The 18745-nt window shown below is 39.4% G+C and overlaps 1 protein-coding gene across 3 annotated transcripts in view; it reads left to right on the plus strand.

Annotated features, from left to right (window-relative positions):
- Positions 1-6818, plus strand: part of LOC117456609 (transcription factor 4-like) — a 219015-nt gene extending 212197 nt beyond the window's left edge. For all 3 annotated transcript variants that reach the window (XM_034096536.2, XM_034096537.2, XM_034096539.2), the window contains one exon: positions 1382-6818. In XM_034096536.2, the coding sequence (XP_033952427.1) occupies positions 1382-1430 (49 nt within the window). In that variant the 3' untranslated portion in view covers positions 1431-6818. The remainder of the gene's footprint in view (positions 1-1381) is intronic.
- The last annotated feature ends 11927 nt before the right edge of the window (positions 6819-18745 follow it).

The following is an 18745-nucleotide window of genomic DNA, read 5'->3' on the forward strand; positions in this document are numbered from 1 at the left end:
AAGTAAAGTCAAAGCACTATTTTACACTTTAGATTAACTGATGACAACATTTGATTCTAATTATTGTCTTATGACTCTAGAGCAGGGGAGTCAAAATCAAACACACAGTGGGCCAACATTTAAAAAATGGGTGCTAGTGGAGGGCCGGACTGGTTCAATGTTTATTGCGAAACGTATTGAAATGAACTTATTGCACATATTAAACCTGGAACTAACAAAGCTTAAATGATTGCCTATAAAAACAACATTAAACATTAAATAATCAGTTGCATTAATTTCTTATGGCTCTATCTGCAGCTTTTCCAGAGTCATTTCTTATGATTACATTTTCCCACAGGCCAACAACAGCTTCAACAAAACGATTCCCCTCAAAGAGAAACCCAAACATGCCCTGTTGCCGTGAGAGACAAAGTGCAGAAGGAAGCATCCATTGAACTCAGTGTGCTGCTCTGTGATGCTAGTTCAGATACTTGGCATCTCATCAGGGTGCAAGGTCATCAATGTTTGGGCTCAGGCTCTGAGCGGAGGAGACCCTCAGGATGGAGTGAAGGTGTGCGTGCAATATACCGGCGGGCCAGATCGAATAGTAATTAGAAATTATCCTGCGGGCCGAAATTAAATCCACCACGGGCCTGATTTGGCCCCCGGGCCTCGAGTTTGACACATGTGCACCAGAGGAAATGATCACAATTTACATTGTATTCTTGCAGTTGCATTATTTGTCTACTCTATTGCAGAAAAAAGGTTATAAATTACACAGACAACATGTTGACTGAATACTATATAGGTCAAATATATTTTAAAACTTGAATGTTTTTGGACAGGGTTTTTGTTTAGTTCCTGACAGTTAAAATCTGGAAGAGCTGATCATTCAGAAGGTCGAAAAATACAGGCCAGAACTTGAGTTTCTTTCTGGTCCGGGTACATTTTAACAACAGATTGGAAGTAAGTGTGACTTGTTTGTGCGACTGTGTGTGTTGTCAATGTTCTATGCTCTTAAAACATTGAAAATGTTAAATGCACATGTAATTAAATACCTTTTCATCAAATCAACATTATGTTTTTAGATGTTTAGATGTTTGTTTTCTTTTGGATTACAGTATATATCAATTTTTATGTTGATTGAAATATATTTTTGTCAAGTCATTTATATATTAATCACAATGATTTGTGTACTTTGTGTACATTTACTTATGTCTGCTCTGACTGTAAACGTTTGGAGTTTCTCTTGAACACCTGAGGAGTTGGGTAAAATAAATAATGTTTTTTTTTAGGTGCCACTGTTAGAGCTACTCTTAAAGTTAAAATAGGTGTTTGATTGTACGGTAAGTTAATGTCCCTCCTAATCCCCTGTTCCTTTAATTGTTTATATACTTTTCAGGTCAAAGGTGCCAGAGTTCATCAAGATGATGAGCGACCACTTCCTCTGACAGCGTTTCCCTGCAATCGATCAACCACGTTGTTGCTTAAGCCTGACCAATCAGATTCTCTTGATCTTCGGTCTGACCAATCAGATCAGCCTCCTTCTCTCCTCTTGTCTGTCTCTTATCCTGCTCTTCACCTTCGTCTTCTTCTTCTTTCGGGAAAACGAACTACAGCGTCACGTTAGACGCTTTTGTCACTTTGCATCTCCAGTCGAAGTGAACTAGATGCTACTTTGTGGAGACGTTCAATGGCCGCCGTAAACATGGCTGCTGCAAAGTGGCCGTCTGGGAGCTTCTGACACAAAGTGACAGCAATGGACAAACTTCTTTGGGATCACATCATCCGTGAAATTCTTCTTCTTGTACTTCTTGTTTTATCAGCATTCCCAGTTTTAATGAACAAAATGGTTCTATATATAGTATATATATATATATATACGACAAAAAGGACAAAAAAGGACAAAGAACTTGTCAAAAAAAGGGCAACTGGACGCAGGGAGTTTGGAGGGTTTGTGTTCGAGCAAGTTATTCAGAACGGAGCAAAACATATCACAAAGTGTTAAAGAACTTTTGTTTTCTTTAAAGCAACATTGCGCAGCTGTTCTTGAATGCAGCACGTCTCTGACTGAATGGCAATCTAACGCCACACTGTGGATTAAGCTGTGCCTGATCTCCTCTTGGATGCCAACCAGTCAGATAGAAACACACGGAGAAGCAAAGCAAGAGAAATTAAAAAAGAACCGGAAAATCCAGAAAGAATCACAGAAGCAAGCGGCCCACTCATCCATCCCCTGACTAGCCACACATCACAGATTAAAGTACAATGTAAACAATATTAGGTCCTGATATGCCGTGTCATTCAAGCGGAAATTAAGTTTGCAAGCGCTTTTTGACTATCATAGATAACTAGAATCAAACGGGGCTAAACAGCAAAAACATGGGCAACTCCTTCTTCCCCTTCTAATGCATTCCCTCCTAACCTACTAACATTCACCTTAGATTAAAAAAACCGTGAACGTGTTTATGTATTTTTAGCAGTGTTGACAAGTTGACTTTGTTTACGAAACAACTAAATTGTACCTACTTCAAACCTTTTAGGAGGACCACCATTTCAAAAAGGCTGAACAGTTGTAGAGTGTATTTTCTGGAAGGAAGAGAATACTTAAAGAATCGATCAGTTATTCAATCAATCAGTGAGTGACTCCAGGCGGACCGGGGTGTTTAAACGATTAGAGGTAGAGGAATTACAGAAATCAAAAAAGAAGAAAGAATCATGCAGCAATGAAGAACTGTACTCTTAGACGTGGCAGGAAGAAAATACTTCTATTGACATCTTTGTTAAGGATTGTTGGGGTCTTTGAGGCCAGAAAGAAAGAGTAGGAAACACACCTTTGTTAGATATTCGTCAACATGTGCAGAGTTTAAAATCATGTACAGGCGTTTTTTTTAAATCAAAAGATTACCGGGCAGATGGTTGAGAGCATGGTGAGATCATACAAATGATACATGGATGACTGGATTAGAGGGAAGAGGACTGGACTGAGCACTGAAGTGATTTCTATTCCATGTTTAGCACATTCCCTGAATCACCAATGCTCTGCTTGAATCGAGTGGTTCTGGAAGTCCCAAGTCCTGACCCATTAGAGTTGTGCGAGTCATAAGGTGGGTCAACATCCCCATGAGCTACTAATAGAAGGGAGAGTATGGACAATAGAAATGAGAGGTCTAAATGATAATGAAGCTGTTGGGGAAGCAAGGGAACAATCGTCAGGGTGAATACTTTCTTCTGGGGGCCAAGCAGCAGAAGTCAAAGCATTCCTGTCTTGGATGTATTAGTATTCCCTGGATTAGTATCTCGCCAATCATTACCCTAAACTTCTACCCTCTTAGACTTCTCCCCTCCCTGAGTACGACCTTCTGGGACTATCTGATCGAAATGTTCCGTCTTGCAGATAACTGACAGGTTCATTGCAGTTGAGGAGTCTGTCACTGGGACCTTACATTTCCTTGACCTTGCAATCCAGTTGCATTGTTGAACATTTCTAAAACCTTGTGTCTTGTTTTCTGCATAGCATTGTAGAAACTAGAGAATCAAGTATACTTAAATATCCCACAGTTCCAATTGGATTTTTGTTTTTGGAAGACTACTTTCTGTTCTGTTTGGGTTTAGACGAGCTAAGCTTGTTCAGAAACAAAACTAGTTGCGCTCCTGAGACATGGGACCCAATTTAAACAGACCATCATCTGCTACAGTTAGGGTTCGCCCTCAGACACTTTCAGCCAGTCATGGCCCTCAAAATAAAACTGTGTCATTCCTTGTGAGTCTGGTATCAGTCCAGCATGGGTTTTGCTCAATATACATGTCAATTCCAAACACTTTTTAAATCAAGTGACACCATTGTCTGAGGCAAGTCCAATCTGCGAGCCAAACCACTAATAATACTTCAGACAAAGGGTTGCTTTGTGATAGAACTTTAGAAAACTGTAAAAAAATTAATAAGGTCCGGATAGGTCATTAACAAAACCTTAAAGTGTGTTGCATTGCTAAGTATCAAGGTGCACTCCCCTCCAACAGGGGAAGTTATTCGGGAATATCTGCAAGAACTTCCATTGTTTTCTTGTATTAATCTGAAAGTCCCGTTTCACTTTCGTCCCAGTTTATCCTCTCTCAATCCAGGCCTGTGTTTTATATCCAGTCCTAGTTCTGTCTTCTCTGCTGACCCTAGCCTTATGATCCCTAAACCAGAGCCCGAGCCCCTCTTCCCCCCCAACCCCCCCCCCCAAGCAGACCCGCAGATGCAATTTGAACATTCACACTACCAATGTGCCTTTTAGAGTTCATATCATTCGAGTTGCCAGAGGAGGACATTAAACTGGTCTTTTAATAGGATGCAAGCTTAGGGAAACCTGTTCTTAGTCATTAGGTTCTATGCAGTCAGGTTTTTTACCAGACCTGGGAATTTAAAAAAAGCTAAAAAGGAAAAAAAAGTATTTTTTGGATAAAAAAAACTAAACTGTATTTAATGTACTGTACGCTTATATGTAAGTAGACAGCCTGTTCTGGCTCTGAGCCAATGAGACAGACGCTTGATTTAGCAGGACAAGTCCCTATCCCTGTCCTTCCCTGACCCCCCCAAGTTTTCCATACCCCCCCTGGTCCTAGCCCCAGCCCTGTTTCCATGGTGAACAACGCGTCTCTTCTTGTATTATAGCTTATCAGCTTTTTATCAATATTTGATCGGCTTGTTCGTAAGCCAATGTAGTCTTCAGTACAAAGTGTGTGGTCGTATGTTGTAAAACAGATTTTCTTTTTCCTCTCTCTCTCTTTTTTAAGAAGAATCTTTTTTCTTATTACTTTTTCTTTGTCTGTTCTGGTTTACATGTCTATTATAGAAAATGTAAAAACAACAAAAACAAACAAAAAACACAATTAGCTATCTGACAGCACCGTTTCTGTCCGTGCTCATTTTTGATGCGTTTTTAAATGCTACCCAATCAACAGGAAGGCACGGAAACTGGAAAAGAATCTATTTGAATAAATCAATCTATATATAGATGTACAAAAAAATATATACGATATATAAGGAGGGGTGCCATTTTTTCTGTTATTTTTTTTATTTTATTTTCCAGAGGAGTGTTTGCTTGAGGACTTATTTTCTCAAAGATTGAACTGGCAGACGTTGGAAAGGCCCTTCAGTGTTACGAAATTTTCAACTGACTTTGTTGTGTTCTCTGTTGTTGCCATAACAACACCCTCTGACTAGTACGGCATCCTGCGCAGGACAAAAATGGGACCGGAGCGTCATCAGCTCCATTCACTGCTCTCTATCCAAGGCAACAACACACAGACGTTTGTAAATTGTATGCAACAAAATGGCAAACTTTACCATTATTTTGAAATTGTGTATGTAAAAGTTATATTTTTACATGTAGACTGTTGTTATTTTGTGTTTTAGAAATATGTTGTATCGGTTTTTTTGTTAAAATATGAAAAAGTAAAATTCAGTGTGTGTTGAAAAAATGTGTCACATTGAAAATGTAGTGCGGTCAAAAGTTCAGAATCATTTTTTTTTTTATTGTTTCAAACATTAGGTTTATATCTGTGGGGTTCATGGGAGGAATCCGAAAACATAAAAGATATATGATATTTGTTTTATTCTCCATGCCTCATGACATTACCATTTTTTTAAATGTATTTTTTGAAGAGAATTGTGTAAATAGTCATAAAACTTTTTTTCTGTGGGGTGAAGACTTGCCAGTGAGAGGCGACGATGATGATGATGATGATGATGATGATGATGATGATGATGATGATGATGATGATGATGATGATGATCTTGTTTTCCATTTTTAGTGATTTTGTATTCGTCCCGTTTCAGTAGCCATGAGCCAACTGTTAGTATGAGTCAGTGCTGTATGTGGTTTAGGTTGACCATCTGAAGTGGAAGTCAAATTATTCTCTTGGGTTGCACCAAGCATCACTTGTGTCAGAGCCGGATTGGGGCCTTTTTAGCGGCACATTACAAAATCATTTCGATTTTCATAAGAAAAAACGCACTGGTGGTCACTGACAAAAAAAAGCAAACCTTATAGAATGTGTAAAAGCCAATGAACAAGAACACAGATGATAACTGATATGATAACTGCAAAATACGCTACCTGATTCTGTTATGTACCTCAAAAATGGTATTGTGATCATCAAAAAAAGAATAACAAAATTACAAATTGGTTATAACAAATAACTAACCTGTTTCGGAAGTAGCTATACAAAAACTTAACTGAAATATCCAAAGACTGTTCACATATTTAAATACTTAATTAACCTGGTCGATTTGGGCTGGCTCTGACTCCTGTGCATGTATTCTCTTCACGATGGGTTGTAAATGTTAATAAAATGAAACCCCCTTAGCACCTAATTCAAGATTAATATATGAAAATGTTGTAAAAGATTGGAGCGCCACTAATATAAAAAAAGCAGGTCATCGGCAAACAATCTTATCAGCTATTTCCCCAAAAATGTATCAGATCATGTGCAAGGCAGTTTCAATCAATCAAGCTTTTTTGTTAAAAGGAAAAGCTGCTTTGAATCGGACCTTTAGGTAAAACACTAGGATTGAATCTGTAAGTGCTAAATGTATTTTTTACGTAATGTTATTTTTGCGATGCTTCATTTTGTATTTTCTCTTTGATGTATAATCAAGTCATCTCCCGAATTACAGTATTTCATTTTTATGTTACCCCTGATGTTTCTATTAGCCAAATTGATACCTTTGTTTCTTTTCTCCCTTGTTGTACATACATGCCTCATTTCTCTTTTTCAGTGACTGTGCCATGAGCTTTGTAATCTGTTACTCTGTACCAGTTTTACTGCAATAATGAGTTGAATTCAAAATGGCCACTGTTGTTGTTTGTTTTCCCTGCGCTGTTAGAATCAGGAAGCATTTCTCATCATACACCCATTTAAATGAACAGTTACAGTCTATCCAAAGGTTGGGTATACTCTAGACATAAGCACTCACCAACATCGGTATAGCACAACAATTCTGAACGTTGGTTCAATATTTATATAACTACATTTAATTGAATTTTTTCCAATTAATAATTACACATTTTTTTCTATTAAACATGTCATACAATCAATCAACAACTTTATTAATCCCGCAAGGGGCAATTAGTTATGAGCAGCTTATGTCATGTACACAGTCAGGAACATACAGGAAGAAAACAAGAAAAAGTGATATAACTCCTGTGACAAACATCAACAATCAAAGGAGCCCGTTTTCATGTCTTTAATCGCCACCTAAGTTAAACTCCTGCCAATGTCTTAAATCTCTACTTGCCAAGTAATTCCCTCAAAGCATTGAATATTATTTAAAATTAAATAACTTACATTTAAAACAAGTTATACTTTTATGGGACCCTAACTTGTTAAACTTCAACAGTATTTTTAGTTTCAGTTCAGTTGAGAAATTAAAGTTTAGGGGCAACATAAGAAGTCATCTTTGAGATAATTCTTCCTAAAGGGGCCTAAATTGCTCGGTTTTAGAAAGTATATTTAAAAGTACTTAATCATCTGCTATCAGTAAGACACAGCATAAACTAGCAGCAGCAAATTCATACATTTTTGATATTCTACACTTCCTTATATTTTGGATTATGTTTATTTTCTTCAACATTAAGTGCCATGGTTTCAGTTTAGTAATTACTGACATACATTGTCACGACTAGGCAAACCAGTATGAACCCAAAAGTAGTATTGCGCCGAGACTTCGGAGCGTGTGTCGAGTAACGCAGCGTCCACACGGCGGCGTGCGTTGAAGCTTGCCTGTGAGCTTGTCTGAAACTCGACCAACAACCAATCACATGAATCTCCCGCCCCGGAAACACAAGCACGCGGTTTGATTGGCTAGAGCTTATACTGGCATATGATTTGATTGGCTGACGCTTCCGCCGAAGCTTCAAAAGTTGAACATTGCTCAACTTTTGAAGCGAGCAAAGCGAAGCCACGCTCCCACAATGCAGTTCGGCAAAGCGTGACGTCACCCCATTCAAAGTGAATGGGCAGAAGCGCTGAAGCTTCAACGCACGCCTCCCTGTGGACGGGCCGTAATCCCCGAAGCTTTTTATGAAGCATGTACCGAGGCTTGTATCGTTTTGGGCCAGTGACGTCACTGATGACAAACGAAGCCTCGCTGTCTGTCGATACCACGTGACTGCTTCAGAAAGTGCTTTAGATCGGTTGAACCACAACGCTCATAATACCCAATACCCGAACGATATTACCCCTCCTGTACCCGGGCCCGGTGACACGATGGAATTAAGAGAGCTCAGACCCTCACTCATATAGAGGTCGGAACATGTCATAAGTATAAATAAATTAAAAGCATAAATAAGTGTAGGAATAAAAACATGAATAAATACAGGAATACATAGAATCCAGTGTTTTCAGGTGGATTCAGTGTGTGGGCTGTGGCTCAGCTGGAAAGCAGTTGACTCACAACCGCAAGGTCCCTGACTCCCTGGTTCAACGGCTGGTCAATACGTCTTTTTTTTGTTTATAAAAGCTACAGCTAAATGTGATAATGTAGAATAAATGTATTCTTTGATATGGTTTAGCCTCTTTGCAATATTTACCAGCCTCTTCAGGCTTTTCAATCACAATCATTAAACTGGAATAAATACAATATTGTTAACATGAAACGAACTGGCAACAAGACAAGGGAGACAGGATCTATATAGAGTGGCGAAGTCCCTCTCCTTCCGGTGGACCTCCAAGGAACCTTATTTCTGAAAAATTATGTATTGAAGTCAATGGAGAGAGAAAGATTATCTTTCGATCCCGTTTGAATTGTGCCACAAATTAGACATATGATGTTTGTCAATTTAAAAGATAATTTTGCCAGTCAAAAAAAAAAATTGTTCGTAAAACTGTGAAGTAACACATTTTTGTGTGTGAAACGCTCAATGAACTACATCTCTGGTCTCGCAGAACAACACACGTCACCAAGATGGCCGTCACTACTGTCTTGCCAAAGGGATTGACTACCCTGACTATCACCACAATGAAACACGTCCAGAAGAAGGCAAAGCTGCCTGCCTGCCTGCCTTCCTTTGATTCTCTCTGTCGGCCTGATCTTTTTAATGTTTAATGTCAACCATTTGTGCAGATAGCATGAAGTAGAAAAGATCGCCGATGCTAATGTAGCGTTAGCGTTAGCATTTCTCCCCCGGGCTTAAATGGTGTATTATAGAATGATCACACTGGTGTGACAGTACTCTTCAAAGGGTTCACGAAATATGACTACTACTCTTACTGTTTAACATTTTGGGTTACTTCATGTTGAGGCTAATACAAATGACAAGGCTAAGGCTGTAATGCTTACTAACGCTTGCTACTAGCTAGGTAGCTAACTTGATCCAGCCACTCCTGGTCCTTTCATCAGACGGGAAGCAAAAGAACGAACAAGACCCATTGCTGGTATGATAACAACACTTCGAAATGTGGAGAAGTTGTGAACAAAAAGACAATTATCAGTAATATAAAAACAGTTAAATATTTCAAGGAATAGATAGCCCTGTGGGTAGAGCCGGTGGCCCGAATGCGGTGATGTCCTCCCCGCAGCTGGTTCAAAGCCCGGAATGGATGTATTTTAATCATTGCTTTTCAACTTTAATAACTGATAAAAGGCCCTCTCCTCCCAAAAAAATGTCCAGCACTCTCTAGTCTCTTCTCAATAACCCAATACACACAATTATCAATCTTTAATTGCAAATAGAACATGATATTCAGTCTTAGTCTGTGTGTGTGCATCGAATATTTTTCAAGGCAAAGATACGTTAAACCCACTGCAGCCTTGCACTTCGCCAGGAGAGGTCGCTGTAACTGAAGCTTCGAGAAATGAACCTATTTCCGACACAATTGTCCAAGTGGTTCAATGCTTCATTCAAAGCTTCATTTTGCCATCACTAGGGAGCGGCGCTCTGGCGAATTACTCGGAGCCAGTCCCCAACTCCAGGGACTTCCGGCCGGGGACTTCGGGTGGCAGTATACACCGTGAAGTTGTTTGCGGCCTGCCAGTAAACCCAAAGCAGAAGAAGACGAAGTGACGTCAGCGGCTCATTTGCGTAATCTTTCCTCAGGGGAAAGCACTCCGGTGTGAACGTGATTGGTACTTAGTGCCCTGGGGTTATAAGTGCCAGAGCACTAAGTGCCGGCACTTAGTACGGCAAAGTACTTGGTGTGAAAGCGGCTTATATCAATCTGATTATTTTATTAGATATTAGACTAGATTCAACTTTATTGTCATTGCAAGTATAAGTACAAAGACAACCAAGTGCAGTTTAGTTAATACTTTTCTCTTTTTAAGGATCAGTCATTTTAAATCTCAACTTTACCTATTACGATCATTATTGGAAGGTGGACATATAATAATGTGGCCTTGTTTCTTTATTCTTGTTACTTGTGATGCAATTCAGAGAAGAGATGGCAAAGGAAGGAAATACATAAAGCAGAATTACAGATAAGCAGATAATTAGTTATCAGTGCCTGGGCTTTTTGTTAAAAGCTTCTTTGTTTAGCTCGCTTTCGCTGTTGAGAAGATGCATTTAGAAGTGAAATCAAAAGGTAATCAATCATAACTTTAAATATATGTGTCTCTTTTTTTCAGGGCAATCCTTTCATACCATAACAACTGGAAAGAATAAGTGCAGAAAAAGTCAGATTACTGTAGAGCAGTGGTTCTCAAAGTGGGGGGCGCGCCCCCCCAGGGGGGCGCAGAGGCATGACAGGGGGGGCCGCGAGAGACCAGGAGGAAAAATGGTTATTAAAAAAAAAAAAAAATCATATTTTGAAATGATTGATTCGAAAATAATATGATACAGTACTATTACGTCTGGGTCTCTGTGTTTCATTAAAGCTCAGCTCTGTGTGTGTGTGGAACGAGCCATTTTGTGTGCACTTTACCCCTGCTTACACCTATATGCCGGGAGCTGATTATTGAGCCTTCATTGTAACTGTCACACTGTGTATATGTGTGGGGAGTGTTGCAGTAGAACATTCCTCTGTAGCGCCCGGTACATTAATGGGAAACCCTAAATGTTTGAGCACCCTCTATGAAACGTCAAGCTACCCCACAGCACCCCCAAAATAAATCTCTGGCGCCGCCACTGAGCCTGACTATTTGTGTTTGGGTGGCCCGACTTTTTTTTTTCTCCAAAGGGGGGGCCTGACAGAAAAAATGTGAGAACCACTGCTGTAGAGTAAGATAAAAACCACAATAAAATATTACAGTTTTTACATTTCTGGTAAAAAAAATCTCGAAATGGATGAAAAAAACGATATGTTTTATTTGAACCATGTTACTGAAGTGGGCCACAGTTAAGGACGTCCAATCCCAGCTGGCAAAAGATGACAATATGCAATAAAAGAAGAATATAATGTGAAAAACATACAAGAAGACAACATTTTCCCTGTGTGGCCGATCGCCTCGAATCTCAATTTCCTTGTTTCCTTAATTATTTCTGGTTAATGTTTTAATCTTTTACTTAGTTTTTTATGCTAAATACTTAGAATTGTCCTTATGGCTGCTGTTATTGTTGATGTTGTTACTACACTTTTTTTTATTGTAGATCAGTCGAGGTGCTGGGGAACAGGGTTCTTTTTGATTGCTGAGCTGAGGGTTTTATTCTTCCTCGTGCCAGCCCAACGGTTGGTTCTCATCTCGTAGTGATCAATGAGGTTCATGTTCATGACCAGTGTGTAGCAATACATGTGCCATTTTTATAACGCAGCACTTTGAATGCCTCTTTCTTTGTAGTCTTTAAAGCATAGAGGGGAATGACTGTCAGTGCCAGTGGGATGTGCAATTGTATATTTCTACTGGACCGAAACACAGACGGATCAGCCATTCGTTACGCTTTAGAGTCCACAGGTAATAGAACAACAGCAAGTAGGGACTGTCGTTGAGTTTATATAAAAGAAAATGTTTATCCAGGGATGTACAATACTTAGGGGGAGGCACGGCATGTTGGCTAAAGTCACTAAGAAAAGGTTTTCTACTTGAATTACATATATCACACAAAAGACTGCAAGATGATTGGCTGCGTCCTTCCTCTGCAAGATGGACGGTGATTGGTATTTCATTTTTAGCTGGTTATACCGTGAATTCAGTCATACATGCAATGATCCTTATTATTTATATGTTTCCTGTTGTCTTGTTTCACTTCCTGTCTTTGTGTTTTTGGTGATGACCTGCTGCCCTTGTGATTTTGCCAGCCGTCTGCAGCTGTGTCTTGTCCATTTGAACTACTTCTGTGTGCATATATGCCGGTCTTTCCCAGTGTTCTCTCTGAGTCTGTCATCGATGTTCCTGCCGATGGTTCCCCTGGTGTTGTTCTACTCTTTAATGGTTCCCCTGTTTATTCCCTGGATGATCCCTGGTGCTCTCTTGTGGATTTGTCTTCAATTTCCTCCTGAAAAAAACTGTCCCAGAACCCAGTTCCCCCTCCTCAGTAAAGTCAAGCTCTACGTTCTCCAGTGGACGAAGCAGTGACACGTCTTTTCCAGGTACGGTTGAGCATTTCATTTTTTTACATTTGGGCAGGAATGGTCGTAGCATGGTTAACTTCCAGCATTAATTTTCAATAATACCAACATGTGTAAATCTACCAAAATACATTGAACACTAATAACAAAAATCGTAAAAACATAAACTTATCTATGGTCAGGTATGTGTGGTGGTCGCAGTTTGTAGCTTAACCTTATTCAGTGTTGTCATAATACGAATATTAAAATATCCTGTAATGATGCAGTCAGCAATCCTACCACCTCATCCCCCCTTTTACAGTTTGGACGCTAAGCTAGGCTATATCGTGTGCACAACAACATAACACCTAACCTTGTACTGTTAGTGGGATTGTCTCAGCTCTGCAATAGACTGGAATCCTTGTCCTGGGTGTACCACTGAATACAATTCTCCCAATGCATGCTGGGATAGATTGTCTTTTGTGACACTGAAAAGGATAAGCTTATTTCAAAAGGGGGCAAATGATTAATTTGACCGTTACATCTCCATTTCGATGGATGTATTATGTAGGTATTCAGTGTCTTGTATTAACGGATGAGAATCGGTATTCAAACCCCTTTATTTTGGAGCATTTTGACCTTATGCAGCTATATTCTTCGGCTCTGATGATTTATGTTTATTTCACAAACGATATAAGTCTGACACTTGACACTAATTTGAATAATAAGCCATGTGTTTACAGTCTGTGTTTCCACCCAAATGTAACACGCCTGTACAGGTTTCGAGCCTGAGGAGGAACTGGTTCTTCAGTTGAAGGGATTGCCTCCTGTCCTGATGATCCCTACAGGAAACGCTCCATTCAATGTAGGATGACTTTTCATTTTGACTCACCAAAGTGTTTTCATCGGCATCTGCCTGTGGGCTACAGGTACTGACGTCAATTTCCCGATACTTAGTACATGAACACATTTTATGAGCTGTTTGTGAAAAAAACTTTCATCTCACAGTGGCCAAACCCTCCATCTGTGAAGTACAGGCTGTATGAAAACCCTTTATTTTCAAGCTGATGCGTAATACAAGTTACAGAAGAAGATCATGAGCACCACGTGTTGTACCGTCACCTCCTGCCCGATAAAGTACATTTGGTCTCAAATTAGTTGTGTTTTTAACGTTAAACAAGCATCTAAAACTGTGACTACTGGCTTGTTTTGTTGACTTGTATTACATTACATGTTAGACGCTTTTGAAGTGTCTCGCCCAGGGACACAACGACATGCTGACTGCAGTGGGGTTCGAACCTGTGCTCCCCTGATCCCAACACCAAGGCTCTACCCACTGCGCCACACGCCTCCCTTACATAGCGGGAACCAGATTTTTCACAACACATTTGTTTATCTTTTGTCGGCTTCTGGATGATTCTGCCAGGAGAGTTTCATGTCCACCCTAGCCTGGGGCTCACTTTCACTCCCATTTAAATCGTGTATGAAAAAAAGAGCAAGACTTTTGCTTATGAAACCAGGAACGCCTGAAATAACCCAACTTTATAATCTCTTATGGATCATAGCATGTCATCTTCTGTGGTTTTGAGGAGTACATGTGTCGTTGAGGTATCGAAATATGTTTTAATCTAAATGAATTGTGTTAACATTTTGTACATATTCAGTATTTTCTTCCCAACTAGGTGAATGATTGGCGTAGCTACATGTACGGCCTTTTTAACATCGACTGGAGCCTTTCTCAAAACATGCAAAGGGAAAACCGTCCTTAATCTTTTCCTATACTTTGACTTGGTTTTGAAAGCTTTAAAGTTATTATAAGTTGAGAGTCAGAAGGGTACATGACTTCTTTTGTTTAGAGGAACAAAAGATCAGGATAACTCATTAGCACTCATCTGGCAGCTCTTTCCAGCACGTTGGAACATTTTCCTCTGAAACCTGTTCAGTCTAAGTGTTTTTAGACTGAAACGCAACATGTTCTGCCACAAACCATCAGGTGTGGCCGCTGGATGTTTTCCACCTGAGTCTTAGATCATCTTTCAGCATGCTGTCTTGATGTTCGGTCTGTGTTATTTGTTCTTTTCTTACCAGAAGGTGTGGAATTTCCACCGCAACATTAATGAAATCAGCCGTATAAAATATTAACTTTCAGGACATTACAAAATGTTGACAATACCCCACAAGTTTGTCATTTGGGTAAATCAAATTTGGATAACTTTTTTTGCAATAACTACACAGTCCTTTACCATTTTTGATTCAGCATGCAGATGAAATTCCCAGTTTTTAAAGTATTTTGCGTATAAAACACTGAAATTGTGGAGAAAAAGTGAATTAACAATGTTTTGGGGTCATTGTACGTTAGATAAAAACGAAAAGATCTAAATGAATTGTGTTAACATTTAGTGTCAAAACATTTCACAAAGTTTCCTCAACATGTATAACTTTATCATCTCAGATATTCTGAGTTTTTAACAAACAATTCGTTTTTCTGAATATTACATCTGTCCACAGACTTTGAAATGTTTTCCCTACAATGGCATTAATCAACAGTAATTATATCCACAAACAAGCGTTGTCATGGTGCGTTGTTTATGTTATTTCTTTGTGCAAAGTAAATTCCCTAAAAATGAATTATTCAAGAGAGACTTGTAAAGACAGGTATTTTCATTTGCATACAGTATATTGTTAAAAAAACAATAAAGATATGTGATACAAAAAAAAGAGACTTGCAAAATGGAAAAAGCGACTAATCATACAAAAGCTTGTCTACGTAAATCAAGAAAACGTATATAACAATTCTGCTGACGTATTAATGAGCAGCATAACTGAGCAAGAAGATCACCTCTTGTTGCAGCAGTGTGAGTAATCAGTGTGTGAGTAAAGGCTGTCAGCCGGACGCTCCCCTCTGCAGCATGTTGAGCTACACACACCCTGAACATCCAACATAGCGCTCTGCTGATTCACAGCCAAAGAAAATATATGTGGGAAAGAAGGAAATTAACTCCTCATCACGCAGCGTTCACTTTTATTTCCCCTTTGTCGCTTGAGGGGTGTCTCACAGTTTCATATCACAACTGAGTGAGATATCCAAATCCTCGACTCTACTGTACGTCTTTTGAGGATAGACACAATTCACCTAAATACATATTGAGACATTCTAATCTTTTTACAATTGAATTCAAAGTTCTGTAGATTAAACAAAGTACGGCTGCACAGCATGTTTCTTTACTCACTAGAAATGAAATTGCAAACACTGGCAGTGATTTCAAAGACAATGTGTGTGTGATGCAGAAATTGTGTAACTAACTAATAAAAAAAATTAAATATGAAGTTAAAAAAAGAAATTCACCAGACAACCCAAACTTGAATGATTACTCAAATCAAATCAAATCAAGTTTTATAGCACATTTATAAACGATTTTTGGTCGAGCCAAAGTGCTGTACATATAATAAAAATAGCCTACAGTAGAGACACTTTACAGCAAATACAACAGCACAGAGAAAAACGACACCCTCTGTCCTTAGACCCTCTGTCCTTAGACCCTCTATCCTTAGACCCTCACATCATACAAGGAAACACTTCCAGAGAAAACCCACAGTTTAAAGGGAACATGGGAGAAACCTCAGGGAGAGCAACAGAGGAGGGATCCCTCACCCAGGACGGACAGACGTGCAATAGATGCCGTGTGTAAATCGAAGAGATAATACATTTTACAGCATATAGACCGAATGTTAGGAAATGCATGTGTCTGTAATAAGAAGATGAATCCACGAGGATGTTACTAACCGAGTCGTTTTAAGATCTTCTGAATATAGGAAATGTGTTTATCACTTACAGAGGGAAGCACAATGACTGACAGGGGGACACTTTGTTATTCTTTACCTTATTACACAATGTTTTTCCCAGATACATTATAGCAGGAAGCCAGTTTCCTATTGGTGTCATGGACATCGCACCTTGGACTTTCTTGGAGGCAAAAGTCCTGCACATTGAGAGAGATATTAAAAAAGAAATACATGTTCTATTCATTCTACTGAAGCTCCCTCTGGAGGGAACTTTGGGATTTCAGCCCATTTACATGCAAAGAACATTATATAACACACTACAGGACAGAGAAACCCCCACCAAGCACAATAGGGCCTTTTTCGTTATCAAATAGTTGTGGTAAAGGCCAACGACACCTAAACACTTCCATACCATGGGGTAATCCTTATTAAGTTTGATTGTTTTATTTTGAGGATGACTCCTATCCCATGTGGACTTAAATGTTGTTGCATAAAAGTTTATGAAGTGTAATGTGAGTAAGACTGGATTTCAAACATGGTTATTATGGAAAAAACATATTTTTAACGATGTCCTTGTAACAGTTTCACAACAAGAGGGCCATGCTGCTTACATCTCATTCCTATCAAGCCCACTAGCAGGCGTGTGCATTGGTTTGTACACGATAACGTGCTGCACTTGTATCAGATACTGGGGCCATTCGTTTTCAAAAACCCTCCTCAGGAGAGTCTGACCTGCCAGCAACCTGACACTCTGACAGTCACTTATTTAAATTCCAATGCTTTAGCCTTTCCACAAACAGGTTTGTCTTAACAAAGTTATTTGTATACACTTATAAATGGGACATTACTAAGGTCATTTGAATGCATGTGTAAGGTGTGTGAGTCCAAAGTGTCGGCAGCAGAATGGGTGTGTGCTCAGAACAGAGGAATGTGAGGCGTGGTGTTCAGGGTTTCTCAACACAAGACGTTCAGTCTGACTCCTATGGCAACCAGCGGCTGCATAAGACTGCATAGAGAAGCCGGAGACTCCAAACATCATAAGAGCTGCCAGTGTGTCTGCTGCATGGCACTGTGAGTTCAGACTGCTGGAAATCTGGCTCTAGTCTTGTAAAAAGTCCCCCCCCCCCCCCCCACTGTGATTATGTTGAGATCAAAGTTGACATTTTAGTGTTCAGATATCACATCAAGCCTGCGCTTAACGCACAAAAGAGATTGGTTTATGGTCCAAAAGATAACAATTGTGTAGATTAGATTAGATTTACCTTAACGGTTAACTGGTCCTTAATTGGAAATGTTTTTTGTTGCAGCACAATGTTAAGGAATTGCACATGAGATATAAAATATAAAATAAGTATAAACAGTCAATAAATACATAAACAGACAGACAAATATAGAGAATGTCAATTAAATACACCATTTACTGTCTCTTCTACTCTACTAAAAAGTTTGATATTGATGCTTTACTTGAAGGAATTAAGTTATTTCAATTTCTCCCGGGGGGAACATGAATACTCCATCAAATCCATGCAGAAGTTGTGGTAAAAAAATCTTAGGCTGGGACAAAGTGGACAAAAAAAATCAACTACCTACTATCCATTACTATTTTATATATTTGTATACATTTTGGGAACACATTTAGGGTAATCAATACGCATGTCTGTTATTTATTTTATACTATGCAAAAAATAAAAATAAAACTGTATTTTATCTCTTATCTTGCTTGGATTTCGATTGCTTTAATATGCAACAATTACTTTTAGATAGATGTACAGAAAACTGGAACAAATAACAAGAAAACCATAAGTGGCATAATCAGAAAGGAGAACCGGAAATTAAAAGGCCACGGGGGAGGAGAACATTCCTGAAAGTCTTTCAATCGTTGCATTTTAGTGTGAGACTGGCTCACTGGATGTCCATAAATGGTGAGCAGAGAGAGTGAATATCTTTCCCAGTGGACTTCCCCCAGATTTGTTTTCTGCCCTCGTCGCGTTTCCCTCCGATCTTCCCTCCAACAGGTAAAGCGACAACTGTCCTCCGTGCGTCATCGGCGTCGCGCGCGCTCATTACGCAGTTCCCGGTGTGCGGCAGGTGTAGCCCAGGACACACCCACGAGGCAAACTCCTGTCAGGCAGAACGAGCAGCCTGTCAGTCTTCGCAGAGCACTGCAGAGGGAGCACTAACAGGTAAGAGGCTGATCATTTACCGGGACGCTCGTTGGATTTTAACCTGCGTCGCTTTGTGGTCGTTTCTTGCTGCCGGAGTTAACTTGGTTGTGGTTTAGAATAAACTTTAGTCTGCCTGAAGTGTTTTTAGTGGGGCAACTGCAGGGAGGAATCGCTGAATATACTTTTCTGGTAACTTTTTCTGAAGGCAGGATACATGTGTTCGGCATACTGTTCGTTCAATACTTACCACAAAGTGATGCATGCTAGTAAAGACTTTGCATGTTACAAAGACCTATACAATTGGGATACAAAGCAACCTACTTTACATTTCATTATAACCAGCAGTTGAA

This window comes from Pseudochaenichthys georgianus, chromosome 12 (assembly GCF_902827115.2).
Source record: "Pseudochaenichthys georgianus chromosome 12, fPseGeo1.2, whole genome shotgun sequence".
NCBI classification, from domain to species: domain Eukaryota; kingdom Metazoa; phylum Chordata; class Actinopteri; order Perciformes; family Channichthyidae; genus Pseudochaenichthys; species Pseudochaenichthys georgianus.